The sequence below is a fragment of the Mesoplodon bidens genome (genome assembly GCF_964165515.1).
Source record: "Mesoplodon bidens genome assembly, chromosome: 9".
Lineage (NCBI taxonomy): Eukaryota > Metazoa > Chordata > Mammalia > Artiodactyla > Ziphiidae > Mesoplodon > Mesoplodon bidens.
In genome coordinates this window covers 100,957,019-100,970,315 of record NC_138166.1, presented here as the reverse complement: position 1 = coordinate 100,970,315, position 13,297 = coordinate 100,957,019, and the positions used below count along the sequence as shown (strand labels likewise).

Here is a 13,297-nt window from a genome sequence, read left to right as displayed (position 1 = left end):
GGAGAGAGAAGGTCTATAGTAAGTATGGAAAAAGAAAAGAGCCAGAGTCTGGGGGCCAGCGGACCCTGGTTCTAGCCCCACTTGGCACGAACCTCCTGTGGTCTCGCACGGTACTTTCCTGTCTCTGGGCCTCAGTTTCCCTGCCTGCGGAGTGAGGAGAGGTTGGATCAGCTAATCTACAAGGTCCCTTCTACTCTAGGGTTTGGTTATTTCTACAGGAGCGTCTGGGAAGTCGGGGAGGTGAGGGCTCTTGGGCAGCGGTTGGGCGGGGTGAGGTGGGGAGAGAAGGTTCTGGGGAAAAAGGCTGTAGGGAAAGGCAGGCGTTTGTGGCCAGAGCAAGGGCTGCGGGGAGATCCAGTGCCTTCTCTGCGAATGCTCCACCGCTTTCCTCTGAACACCAGCCCTCCCCCACCCACCTGCCCGAGCTCTGCACTGCTTGCTCTGACCCGCTGGGGGCTGCAGGGGTCACAGCCTCCTGCCCCTGGTGGAAGTCCACCCGTGGGCTCCCCTTGTTGTGGGAGCTGGAGTTGGGGAACTCGCAGAGCAGGGGACAACCATGCCACCGAGGGCTAGGAGCCCCAGGGTTCTCTCCGAAGAAGCCAGGTAAGGAGTGTGTGAATTGAGGTCAAAGCGTGTTCTAAGTGTCATGAGAGCCAGGTGAAGGGAGACCGCTGGGTTGGAGCAAGGAGGCCGTGTGCTGGGCAGTGGTCCCCAGGGGCTGGGTTTTGAATGTCCTTTCTCCCCTTTCCCCTTTTCATCTCCCCAAGTGGAAGTAGTCTCATCATCCTAAGGTGCCCCAATGGGCAGAGCCACCTCCTCCTCACTCTCCAGGTAGCGATGCCATGGGAGACCCCGGGGTCACCCAGGGAGGGGGGGGTCAGCACCGAGGTGGGCTGCCTGTAGGCCAAGCCCTCTTTCCCCTGCACAGAAGCCCATCTTCCAGAGAATCCCTGGAGGGGATTCCTCATAGAGTGGGGTGTTCTCTGCCGTTGGTCCCTGCTGTCCCCCTCCCTTGCGTTTGGAAGTGGGAAGGTGCGGGGCTAATTGGTGGCATTTGGGAAGGCAGGAGGAATTATCTGGTACCCACGTGCCCTCCCTCTGGGACCAGAGCCCTGGCCGCTGGAGGCCAGCGTGGTGAAGCACAGGATAGATGAGAACGAGGGAGAAAAAGGCAGCTTGAAAGCCCCATCCCCCATCCCCACCCCCACCCCCACCCTTGCAACAAGGTGTCACACCTTGGCCGAAGCTCTCCCCGCCTCTGGGCTCCGTTTTCCTTTACCCCTGAAATTGTGGATTAGACACCAGGTCTGGGTGGTCCGTTCAACCCTGCTGCGTGCAGCTCTGGGGTGAAGCTCAGGGTTGGAGGGCTCCACCCTAACTCCCAGCCCCAGCCTGAGGCCTCCTTCCCTGCAGCTGACAGCTAGGATGTCCGGGCTATTCAAGGGCTATTTATGGCGTGGCCTCTGTGTGCTCCCTGCCCCTCCCACACTGGACCTGTGCCTGGCTTGGGCCCAGCACCTGCCCACCCAGTCTGCCAGCGGCATCGCCCTGTGTCCTGCCGCTTGGGCTCTCTCTCCCTGAAACTGGCCATGCCAGGGAGACGGAGCTCCCCTCCCCACTGGGGACACCGTCTGGGGTGCCTCCGCTCGGCCTCAACCTGCCGGGCCTGGGGGCCCTGGTCCTGCCCAGCCTGGGAGGCCCCTCAGCGCTCGCCGCTGCTGTGCCGGGACATGGCTCTGCAGAACGCCCTGTACACTGGAGACCTGGCGCGGCTGCAGGAGCTGTTCCCCCCTCACAGCACAGCCGACTTGCTGCTGGAGAGCCGGGCTGCCGAGCCTCGCTGGAGCAGCCACCAGAGGGGTGAGGGGCGGCCGGGGGCCACGGGGCTGAGGGCCGGGCGCCTGGGCGGAGCGCACCAGGCGCAGAGGTACCAGGTGCTTGAGGACGAGGAGCGCTCCCGGGCTGTTTCTCTCGCACCCTGAGGCTTGCCTAAACCTTGGCCCGGGAGAGAAGTCATGCGGAGCCCAGAATAGCTCCTGCTGAGCCCAGGGGCCAGGTCAGCACGGCTCAGGCACACGGAGACACTCTCCTCGGGTCTGTTCCTCTCCCCTCCTCCTCTCCTCCTCTCTGCCTTTGGCCCCTACCTCTCCTCCCTGAGCCCCCAGCCCCCCTCCCCCACGCTCCCACGCTGCCCTCATGAGCTGGTCCCCAGAAGAGTGCAGGGAGCAGGGCGAGCCCCCGGGTGACCGACATGCCCTCTGTGCCAGGCTGGTGGAGAAGCCCAGCGGAGGGTCCGCAGAGCGCCCGGAGTCAGGCCCGGGACCCATCGTCACCCGCACGGCCTCGGGACCCGCCTTGGCCTTCTGGCAGGCAGTGCTGGCCGGGGATGTGGGCTGTGTCTCCTGCATCCTCGCCGACCCCAGCACTGGCCTGGCTGCGGATTCCGTCTTTGATACCAGCGACCCAGAGCGATGGAGGGATTTCCGCTTCAACATCCGTGCTCTGAGTACGGGCCAGGGACACTGGGGGGTCTGAGCGGGAGACGGAAGCCTGGGGAAGGAGCTCTGGGCTCCCTCTTCCCGGCCTCTGCCCACCTCCCCCGTTGCCTGGCAGCTCCTTGCCTCCCTCCAGGGTCTGAGGCTCAGGTCCCGTCTCTTCCTAGGACTCTGGTCGCTGACGTACAAAGAGGAGCTGACCACCCCACTGCATGTGGCGGCCAGCCGGGGCCACACGGAGATCCTGCGGCTGCTGCTGAGGCGGAGGGCGAGGCCAGACAGTGCCCCTGGGGGCCGCACCGCCCTGCACGAGGCCTGTGCTGCAGGCCACGCTGCCTGTGCGCACGTGCTGCTGGTGGCAGGAGCCGACCCCAACATCCCTGACCAGGATGGGAAGCGCCCCTTGCACCTCTGCGGGGCGGCTGGCAGCCTCGAGTGAGTGACCCCTCGCCTCAACCCCCATTCCGCTTGTAGGGGAGGCAAAGAGATCAGCGCAGGGAGGATGAGGGGGCGTGTCGAGGGCTGGCAGGCCTGGTGAACTGGGATGGAGGAGCTGGGGCTCAGGTGGGAGTCAGGATGCGATTTCCCCCCAAGCCATCCTACCACTGGCCTGGTGGGCTTTGGAATGATACTTGCACCAGCTTCTGCTTCCCCAGGGCCGGAGGAGGGCTGTAGCAGTGGCCGGCGCAGGGGAAGTTGTGGCTCCTTTGTGGGGAAGTGGTGTAAAGTTTTCATTTTTCTGAGCTTATGTCCCAGGCACTGTGCGAAGTACAGCAGTAAATAAGGCAGGATTCTGCCCTCAGGGAACTGACTGTCCAGTGATCCAGATAGGCTGTCGAGGATAGCAGGCCCCCAGTTAGGGCCTGTGGTGGTCCTTGAGGGCAGGGTCTGGTTCTCAGCTTGGCAGGTCTGGCATTTCCAGATTGGCAGGCACCCTCGGATAAATGAGCTCGGGGACTGAGCCCAGCTAACCGGACTCACAAGAAACCAATGGCTATACCCAAATGTAATAATGTATTATTTACTGTAGAGGACATTCCTTTACAGTGACCCAAATAATCGTGCCCTGTGTGTAGGGGACCTTGGAGAATGAGTCCTCATAATTTTTTGATGAATCTGGAAGCCCGGCAAAGGGAGCCTTGGCAAATCTATGAATTAACTGTATATACGACAGAGGCCTTCTCTCTACTGACTACACACCTGCCAGATTTCACATCTTGCCCCTGAATGGCACCACAGTTTTGATCCTAGGGTCCCCCTTTCATGGACCTTCTCCCTCCTGGTAACCTCATTGGCCCTCAGAGGATTCTACTGACTTCCTCATGTTATGGTTGGAGATGTGTTCTACATCAGCATGGTCCAATACAAATACACCATGAGCCACATATGTAATTTAAAAATTTCTAGTAGCCCTATCAAGGCATGAAAAAGAAACAGGTGAAATTCTTTTTTTTTTTTTTTTTTTTTTTTGCGGTACGCAGGCCTCTCACCGTTGTGGCCTCTCCCGTTGCGGAGCACAGGCTCCGGACGCGCAGGCTCAGCGGCCGTGGCTCACGGGCCCAGCCGCTCCGCGGCATGTGGGATCCTCCCAGACCGGGGCACAAACCCGTGTCCCCTGCATCAGCAGGCAGACTCTCAACCACTGTGCCACCAGGGAAGCCCTGAAATTCATTTTTAAATCGTGGTAAATTACACGTAACGTAAAATTTACCATCTTAACCATTGCTCAGTGCACAGTTCAGTGGCACTAAGTACATTCACATTGTTGTGCGACCATCACCACCATCCAACGCCTGAACCTTTTTAATCTCGCCAAACTGAAATTCTGTATCCTTTGAACAGTAACTCCCCCTCCCCCTCCCCCCAGCCCCTGGCAACTACCGTCTACTTTTTGACCCTATGAATTGGACTGCTTTCAGCACCTCTTATGAGTGGAATCATACAGTATTTGTCCTATTGTGACTGGCTTATTCCATTTAGCATAATGTCCTCAGGTTCATCCAGGCTGTAGCACGTAACAGAACTTCCTTCCCTTTTAAAGGCTGAATAATATTCCATGGTATAGATCATATTGTATTGATCCATTCCTCTACTGATGGACATTTAGAGCGCTCCCATGTTTTGGCTGTCGTGAACAATGCTGCTATGGACATGGGTGTATAAATATCTGTGAATCAAGTGAAATTAATTTTAATAATATATTTTATTTAGCACAATGTATCCAAAATATCAACCTTTCAACATGGAACCAATATAAAAAGAACACATGAGACACTTTACATTCTCTTTTTATACCAAGTCTTTAAAATTGGTGCGTATTTTGCACTCACAGCACGTCTCCATCAGGACTAGCCATCCTGCAAGGGCCTGGTGGCCACACGTAGCTGGGGGCCACTGAACTGGACGATGCTGCTCTGTGCAATCCCACATTCTTCGTTCTGGCCGTGTTTCAGCCCAGGCTCCCTGAGATCACACTTTGTGACAATCATTCCTTCCTGTTTTGAATAAGCAAGTGTATTTTTAAAATTATTTTGGAGAATTTCAGACATATAGAAAGGTGGACAGGATAATATAATGAGCCCCCATGATCCACCACCATCTATGCCACCCACTGCCCCCACCCAACGCGGCCATTATGAACTCATGCCGACAGCTTTTCAGGCATTGTCTTATATGCGGCTCACAGCAACCTCTTCGGTCTAGGTACCAGCAGTTATCCCCATTCTATAGATGAGGAAAGTGTCACTCAAAGACGCTAAGTCCTCTTAGCCTTGAATTTCAGGGCACACGCACAGTCTTCTGAGAGGGCCATCCTGGAGCAAACCTGGCTGGCCGATTTTGGTCTTGGTCTTTCTCCCACCGCCCCAGTGTCCATGTGTGCTCACTTCTGGGTCCCCTTCCCCCCTCCGGTCCTCCCGTCCCAGCATGCAGAGCCCTGGCTTGAGAGAGGGCACTGAAGATGCTGCAGGATGTTGCCGGGTGCCCAGTGCCAGGCAGGATGGAAGATGAGGAGGAGCAGACAGCATCCGGGGCCACCCAAGGGTGCCCCCAGGTTTGCTTTGCTCAGACCGGCAGGAACACAGGGCTGAAGGTCTGCACCCCGTTTTCCTCCCCTCGGCCGTCTCGCCCTTACTAGGTGTGCAGAGCTGCTCCTGAGGTTTGGAGCAAAAGTGGATGGTCGGTCCGAAGAGGAGGAGGAGACCCCTTTGCATGTGGCCGCCCGGCTAGGCCACGTGGAGCTGGCAGACCTACTTCTAAGACGGGGAGCATGTTCCAATGCCCGTGATGCTGAAGGCTGGACCCCGCTGCTGGCCGCCTGTGACGCCCGCTGCACGTCCCCCGCTGATGCCGAGGCCACCACCACCCACTGCCTCCAGCTGTGCCGCTTGCTGCTCTCGGCCGGGGCCGACGCCGATGCTGCCGACCAGGACAGGCGGCGGCCCCTGCACCTGGCCTGTCGCCGAGGCCATGCGGACGCCGTGGAGCTGCTCCTGTCCTGCGGCGTCAGCGCCAACGCCATGGACTATGGGGGACACACGGCCCTACACTACGCGCTGCAGGGCCCGGCTGCAGCCCTGGCCCAGGGCCCGGAGCACACAGTGCGGGCGCTGCTCAACCACGGTGCCGTCCGCGTGTGGCCTGGGGCTCTCCCCAAGGTACGGGGCTAGGGCCAGAGGGAGGGCCATGAGAGCGAGGGCGTGGGGAGACCCAGACCTGTGCTCCAGCTGCTCTGGTTGCGGCTCCAAACTTGGGCACATGGGTCAGTACTTTGTCTTTCATTCATCAAGCAAGTAAAGCCCAACGGGGCAAACAGCACACCAGCAGGAGGGGTGTATGCGCGCGTGCGTGCACACATGTATATACGCTGTGTGTGTGTGCATATACACGTGTTTGTATGTGCGTATGTGTTTGCATGTATGTGTGATGAAGGCAGACAAGGCACTGGGGCCAGATTATAAAGGAGCTGAAAAGACAGAAGGAGCCAGAACTGATGCGGGTGGCAGGGAGTCGTTTCTTCATCAGGGGAGAGAGCTGATGAAAGAAGTATTTAGGAAGCTCCCCCTGGGACCCTGAACATGAGACACTCCAGGCACAGGAGACACTTGCCCAGGGCAGAGTGCTAAGCCTGGGTCATGAGGTTCAAGGCCTCCTGACCATCTGCAGATGGACATGGTCCTTGTATCCAAGAGCTTAGCAGAACATACACCACCGAGACCAGCAGCTGCTATCCTGGCACCAAAGAAAAACACCTTTCACTGTCAATTTCCAATCTCTGTCTTATTTTACATTAATATCCCCCGAGGTGGGTTCAGCTTGCAGACCTGTGCTACCGAGGCACTGGCAGGGGACACTGTCCATGCTGTGCCGTGTCTGGAGGGGCTATATAATATCACGGAGGACGCTGGACCTGGGGTGGGGACCCTCGTTCTCCAAGGAGCTGGGTCAGGATGGGTATAGGGCAGCAGGCGCAGGTTCCCCGCCCCGCCCCTGGGCTTGAACCATCCAGCCCCGCGGGGTCCTGGACGCTCCCCTGCTGTCCCTGCCTCTCTCCTTCACTCAGAAACCTAGAAGCATCTGTCTAGATTCCTAAGCAAGACCAAATAGTTAAACAGCCCGAGAGTTCGGCAGATTGGTCTCCCCTTTGGGAAAATACAAGAAAATCAACAATTAACACTAATTTATCTCCTATTAACACCAGATAATTAGGAGACGAGCAATTCCCTGTAATCTGACAGTGGTTCTGACAGCTAATGATTTCCCCTTCGGGGAAGGGGTGGGAGAAGGAGGCAGAGTGGCAGACGGATTTCCTGGGACCCCACTGCCTGTCCCTCCAGCCGTGTTCTGTCCACACTGCCCTGGGGACAGGCTGGCACAGCAAGGTGCCCCATTCGTCCCTTCATCTGGCCTCCACGACATCCCAAGCGATCAAAAAGTCGGCATTCACCTCCCACAACCTGCAGCTGCTCCAGGCTTGGCAGGGGTGCCTGTCCTCCAGTGGGGAACCCCTCCCTGCAAGGAGGCCTCTATGGCCACACCTCCAGGCTTGGATTGCTGGAACTACAACTTGGGCAAGTTACTTAACTTCTCTGTGCCTCAGCTTCCCATGTCTGTAAAATGGGGATAACCTTGTAGGGACGAGGATTAAGAGTCAACACACGTGAAGTGCTAAGAAAATATCTGGCATAAACTATGCACAATAGAAATGCTAGCTGTTGCGCTGGTTTCCTGTCGTGGCCATAACAAAGTACCACAAACTGGGTGGCTTAAGACAATAGAAGTGTATTCCCTTTCAGTTCTGGAGGCTGGAAATTTGAAATCCAAGTGTAGGTAGGGCTGGCTCCTTCCAGAGGCTCTGAAGGAGAACCTGTCCCGGGCCTATCGCCTAATTTCGGGTGGCTGCCCACAGTCCTTGGCTTGCTTGTAGATGTATCACTCCAATCTCTGCCTGTGTCATCACATGACATTCTCCCTGTGTGTCTGTGTGTCTGTTTTCTCTCATAAAGACATCAGTCATATTGGATTAGGACTCACCCCAATGACCTCACTTTTAACTTGATTACATCTGCAAAGACCCTATTTCTAAGTAGGTCACATTTATAGGTACTGGGATTAGGACGTCAACATACCGTCTGGGGGACTCAGTTCAACCCACAACAGCTGTTCCTTGGCTGGCTGGTCATCCTGCGTGGACGGACAGGGTACCAGCAGTGTGTGGTAACCCCTAGAGCACTGACGCAGCTCTGCCCCCTGCAGGTGCTGGAGCGCTGGTGCACGTCCCCGCGGACCATTGAGGTCTTGATGAACACCTACAGTATCATGAAGCTTCCTGAGGAGGCTGTGGGCCTGGTGCCTCCTGAAACTCTGCAGGTCAGATTCTAGGACCCTGAACACGCACTCATTCAGCCTGCCCCAAGAGACTTCCACCGCCTAAAGGGAAGCCCTGTGGGTCCCCCCACTCTGCCCCACAGAAGTTACTCAGAAAAAGAAAACTCACATTGTGAACACCCGAAACATTCCCTACTTCTAAGAGGCTCCTGGAGACACCCACTGGCCACCAGTCTCCCCTCTTTAGGAGAAGTAGGTGCCACTTGCCCAAGACTCCTTCTGAGACCCTCGTTCTGCCCCCAGAAGTACCACCATTTCTACTCCTCCCTCTTGGCCTTGGTGAGGCAGCCCAGATCGCTGCAGCATCTGAGCCGCTGTGCCCTCCGTGCTCACCTGGCAGCCTGCCTGCCCCATGCCCTGCCCCGCCTGCCCCTGCCAGCGCGCCTGCTCCGCTACCTGCAGCTGGATTTCGAGGATGTGCTCTACTAGGTGAGCCCTGGGCTCTGTGGACAGTCCCAGCCATTGGGGGCTGGGGTGGGGGAGTGGGGGGAATGGGTCGGAGGCAAGAGAAGAGTTGGGGGTTAGGGCCCTAGAGAGAACCACCCAAATTCCCAGACCACCGGACGTCTCTGAATCCACATCTCTCCTTCCAGGTGTCCACTGCCTTTTGAGAGAGTCTGAAAGCAGATGCTCCATGCGCTAGGGGATGCCAGCCCACGGCTCACAGCGCCTGGAGCTCAGGACTGAGTTGAAGGGATTCAGGCGGAGGTGGCCCTCTCAACAGGAGGTCCAACTCCACAGGCAGATGTGGATGCTCTCATTCCCACCAGGAGAGGCAGATGGGCCATGTGGACAGGTGACGTCTGACGGAGAGAGAGCCGGGACTCATGGCAAATGACATATACTCCTCTTGGGGGTCTCCTGAGGCCCCCTCCAGCTTGCCCAAACCCTGTGTGCACATTAAAGATCTCCAGGCCTGTGTTACTTGGTGCTGTTTCCAACAGCCCTTCCTCTGAGCTGGCTGGCTCACAGGGCACTCGAGATGGGCAGATTTATGGGGTCTCCCTGGATCTACCCCATGGTGCCAGCTGTATGGCATCCACTAGCTATTGAGAGACCTCAGGCAGACCTGCCCCTCTGGCCCATGCTGTGGGGGAATAGCCACCAGGTGACATAGGATCAGAAAAGGGCTGAAGGAGAGCCAGCCAAAAGGACAGGGACCAGAGGACGGGGGAGCAAAGGGGCTTGTGTAGGGCAGAGCCGCTGCGGAATGAGGCAGTGCGAACAGTGGGGCAGGATGGTAAAGGCAGCCTTGGGGTTGGGCAGTGAGGTGAGGGTCAGGAAGACAACAGGAAGGTGGGTGCACAGGCCAGCGAGCACCGCAGGGTAACCACGGTTCAGGTGAGAGTGAAAGACCCAGGTTTAGAAAAACCAAAACAACTCTGCCTACTGCCTGCCCTGTAGGTCAGGGAGCACCAGAAGCACACCTGGTTCCTGCCTCTCTCGTAACTGCTCCTTCAATTAGGCACGGAGCTGAGAGGTAACACCCGTGGGTTCTAGTCCCAGCTCTGCCATTAACTTGTGGAACAGAAGTCTCGTCCCTTCTCTGGGTCCACGTTTCTGCATGTGTAAAACAAGAGACAAGGAGAGAGTCCCTTAGGGTCTTTGCAGTACCAGGATTTTAAGAACTTGTGGGCGCCTCGGCACCCAGGAGGCAGCTTACAACCACTGGAGGGAGGTGGAGCTGCTTGGAGCCACGGAGCAGCCAATCCAGTGCACCGTGATCCGTGACGTCAAGGGTCGCCGGACGGATTTCCCAGGGTCCCAGAGTGCGCACGCGCCGGAGTTCACAACTTTCCCACCAGCCGCTGGGAGCGAGGCGGCAAATGGCGGGGCCGAGAGGGTGCGAGGCGGCGGGGGCGGGGCCTGGGCGAGACTGACGGCGCGAAGCTCGCGAGGGCGTCGAGAGGGCCGCGGAGGTAAGCGGACCTTGATTTCCACCTGGCCTCACGGGCCTTGGGCTGACCGCCCCGTTTGGGCTTCCGCGTAGGGGGCGCAGGGCGCGGGGCGAGGATGGGACCGCCCGACGGGAGGGGCTGCGCCTGGAGTCCAGGCCCACAAGCAGTGGGGGCCGACCGAGGCCCGGCCTCTCATTTGTAGACGCTCCAGGCCGGGCCAGTCGCCACAGGCCCATCTCACAGGGGAAGTGGGCGCAGGCGAAGAGACAGGGGTGAGGAAGCGGCTTCTGGCCGGGCTTGTAGTCACGCGGGTTCCACTCACTGCTTGGGGCCTCCCCCGGGGATCCCCGTCTTATCCCAGCTCGGGGTCCTGGGGAGAATGCCCCCCTGGCCATTCGTTTGTTTAGCAGAGGTTTGAGTGCCTCCTGTGGCCTGGGCGCCGGCGACACAAAGGCCTGGCTCTCTGGTCCCCACTAGAAAGTTCACTCCAGTGGGGACAGAGACACTAAGCAAACGGACGGGAAAGTATCAGAGTGATAAGCCCTTCGCAGAGGAATTCCCCGGTGACTGACCAAGAGTGACTGCGAGCTATTTGAGTTCAGGTGACTGTGGAAGCCTCCTCTTTGAGTAGGTGACATTTAACCTGAGGCCTGAGTGACAAGGAGGAACCAGCCATGTGAGCGGAGTGGGGAAGAGAGGGGAGTGACATGAACTGATTTCTGTTTTGAAAGATGGCTCTGGCTGCGGAGTGGCTGGGGGGAGGGGAGGGGAAGGGAGGGATGAGGGGGAGGGAGAATCAGAGACCAGCTAGGAGGCTACTGCAGCCGTCCGGGCAAAGATGGGAAAGCAGTGGGTGAGACTTGGGACTCTTTCTGGAGACTCATTGGGACTTGTTTTTTTGTTTTGTTTTTGTTTGTTGTTGTTTTTATTTTTGGCCACACCGCGCGAGAATGAGGGATCTTAGTTCCTGGACCAGGGATGGAACCCCCCACTGGCTGCAGTGGAAGTGCAGAGTCTTAACCACTGGACCGCCAGGGAAGTCCCTCAGTGGGACTTGTTGATAGAGTAGATGTGGGGGGCTGAAGGAAAGCATAATCCAGGATGACTCCCCTCCCCTTTTTCTTGGTGGAGCAAAACTGGGTGGATGGTGGTGCTGATTACTAAGGTGGGGAAGATGAGAAAAGGGCAGGTGGTGAGGGACTCAGAAGGTCTGTTTGGGAGATGTAAAGTTGGAGCTGCCTATTAGACATCTCAAAGGAGCTGTGTTACATGGTCATTTGGATCTATGAATTTGGCATTCAAGGATAAGGACAGGCCTGGGGATATAAATAGGGAGAAAATGCATGTGTTTGCATGTGAAAAATGTTTAAAGCTCTGTCCCAAGAGAATCCTGACTCTCAAGGGGATGACTTTCCTGAGAAAGTCCTGTTTATGCATTTTGATGGAAATTCTGGTTAATTCCCATCCACGTCATTCATTTTGTGCTTGCTGAGCCCCATGTTTTAGGCACTAGATATACAGCTATGAATGAGACCTGCTCCCACCCTCAGTGAATTTTCCATGTAGTCTGAGAAACAGGTGTGTGAATAACGAGTTCAAATACAAGGGGGCAATAAAGTGAATGCAAAAGACATGTGGTAGCAGGAGCTGAGGGCCTGAGGGGGAAGACAGGGATGGGGCGGGGGCCTGGGAAGACTTCACAGAAGGCGGGGTGCCTCTCCAAAAGTGATTAGAAGGGGGAAGGATTTCTGACCATACCTGGAGAGCACTGGTTCCTTGCCAGATGCCCTTTTAAAAAAATTAATTAATTAATTATTTTTGGCTGTGTTGGGTCTTCGTTTCTGTGCGAGGGCTTTCTCTAGTTGTGGCAAGTGGGGGCCCCTCTTCATCGCGGTGCGCGGGCCTCTCACTGTTGCGGCCTCTCTTGTTGCGGAGCACAGGATCCAGACGCGCAGGCTCAGTAGTTGTGGCTCACGGGCCTAGTTGCTCCGCCGCATGTGGGATCTTCCCAGCCCAGGGCTCGAACCCGTGTGCCCTGCATTGGCAGACAGATTCTCAACCACTGCGCCACCAGGGAAGCCCAGCCAGATGCCTTTTTAAGGAGGGAGGGCGTAAGAGGAGAAGGGCAATGTGGAGTGGTCAACGAGAGGCTGCTGCCCAACTTCACGCATCCTCCCCTTAGCAGGGCAGTGTTAGGAAGATCCCTTCTGGGGTTAGACATCCAGACACTCTTACAAGCCAGGGAGCTTCCTCCTCAGCCTCCTGGCTGCGGGTCCCCGCGGGCCCAGAACCTCTCCCCGGTAATTGCTTTCCGTAATGTGTTTGCTCCAAACCAATTTCACGCCTCCGTGAGGACTCCGCCCTGCACTGGAGGCGCGGACCTCCCCACCACCCACCTACCCGCGTGTATCACGTGCGCACACACAATCGGCACACATTTAACACGGTACACACGGTTCAAGTACCTGGATACGACCAACATACATGAACCTACGCGTGTGTATACTAGACTTTAAGACTCTCGTGTACAGTCCCCCTGCCCAACCAGTGCACTCACAGTTAAGTCCCCTGCAGCGCCCAGCGCGCTCGCCCTTGGACCGCTCACCTGGTGGCGTTCCTTTGCCCTCGGCGCGTCTCCTAGACTAACGCCAGGGGGCGCTGCAGCACGCCGCACCTCTTTCGAGATGACGCAGTTGCGCGCTGCTGCCACCAGAGGGTACCCGCGGACAGAGCCCGACGTTCCCCACCGTAAGTGGACACTGTCCCGCCAATGAGTGAGGCGAAGGTGTATTTGGATTTGACGTAAGAATACTAAGTTCTTTCTGGGTGCTGGTTTCTAGTCTGTGAAGGGGAGGCCAGATGATGGGGTCGACATAGGCGCAAGCAGAGAGGGCAGATTCAAGATAAAATTCCTCTGTAGGAGCATTTCCCCAACTGGTGGAGTAGTGAGACGGGACAAGTCAGCACGTGGGCAGTTAAAGAAGCACTTTTAGCCTTCCATTTTAGACAGTGAGGGAA

The 13,297-nt window shown here is 57.1% G+C and overlaps 1 protein-coding gene across 2 annotated transcripts; it reads left to right on the top strand.

The window, feature by feature from the left end:
- Nucleotides 1-2,126: 2,126 nt before the first annotated feature.
- On the top strand, nt 2,127-8,810 carry ASB10 (ankyrin repeat and SOCS box containing 10; the record flags this gene model as incomplete). 2 transcript variants are annotated; one of them, XM_081243981.1, is made up of 5 exons in its annotated part: nt 2,127-2,506; nt 2,663-2,930; nt 5,632-6,151; nt 8,250-8,363; nt 8,625-8,810. In XM_081243981.1, exons 1-5 carry the CDS (start codon nt 2,197-2,199, stop codon nt 8,808-8,810), a joined length of 1,398 nt encoding a protein of 465 aa, XP_081100107.1. In that variant the 5' UTR covers nt 2,127-2,196. The 2 variants fall into 2 exon arrangements, with proteins under 2 accessions (XP_081100107.1, XP_081100108.1); XM_081243982.1 differs by lacking the exon at nt 8,250-8,363.
- Between the last annotated feature and the right edge of the window lie 4,487 nt (nt 8,811-13,297).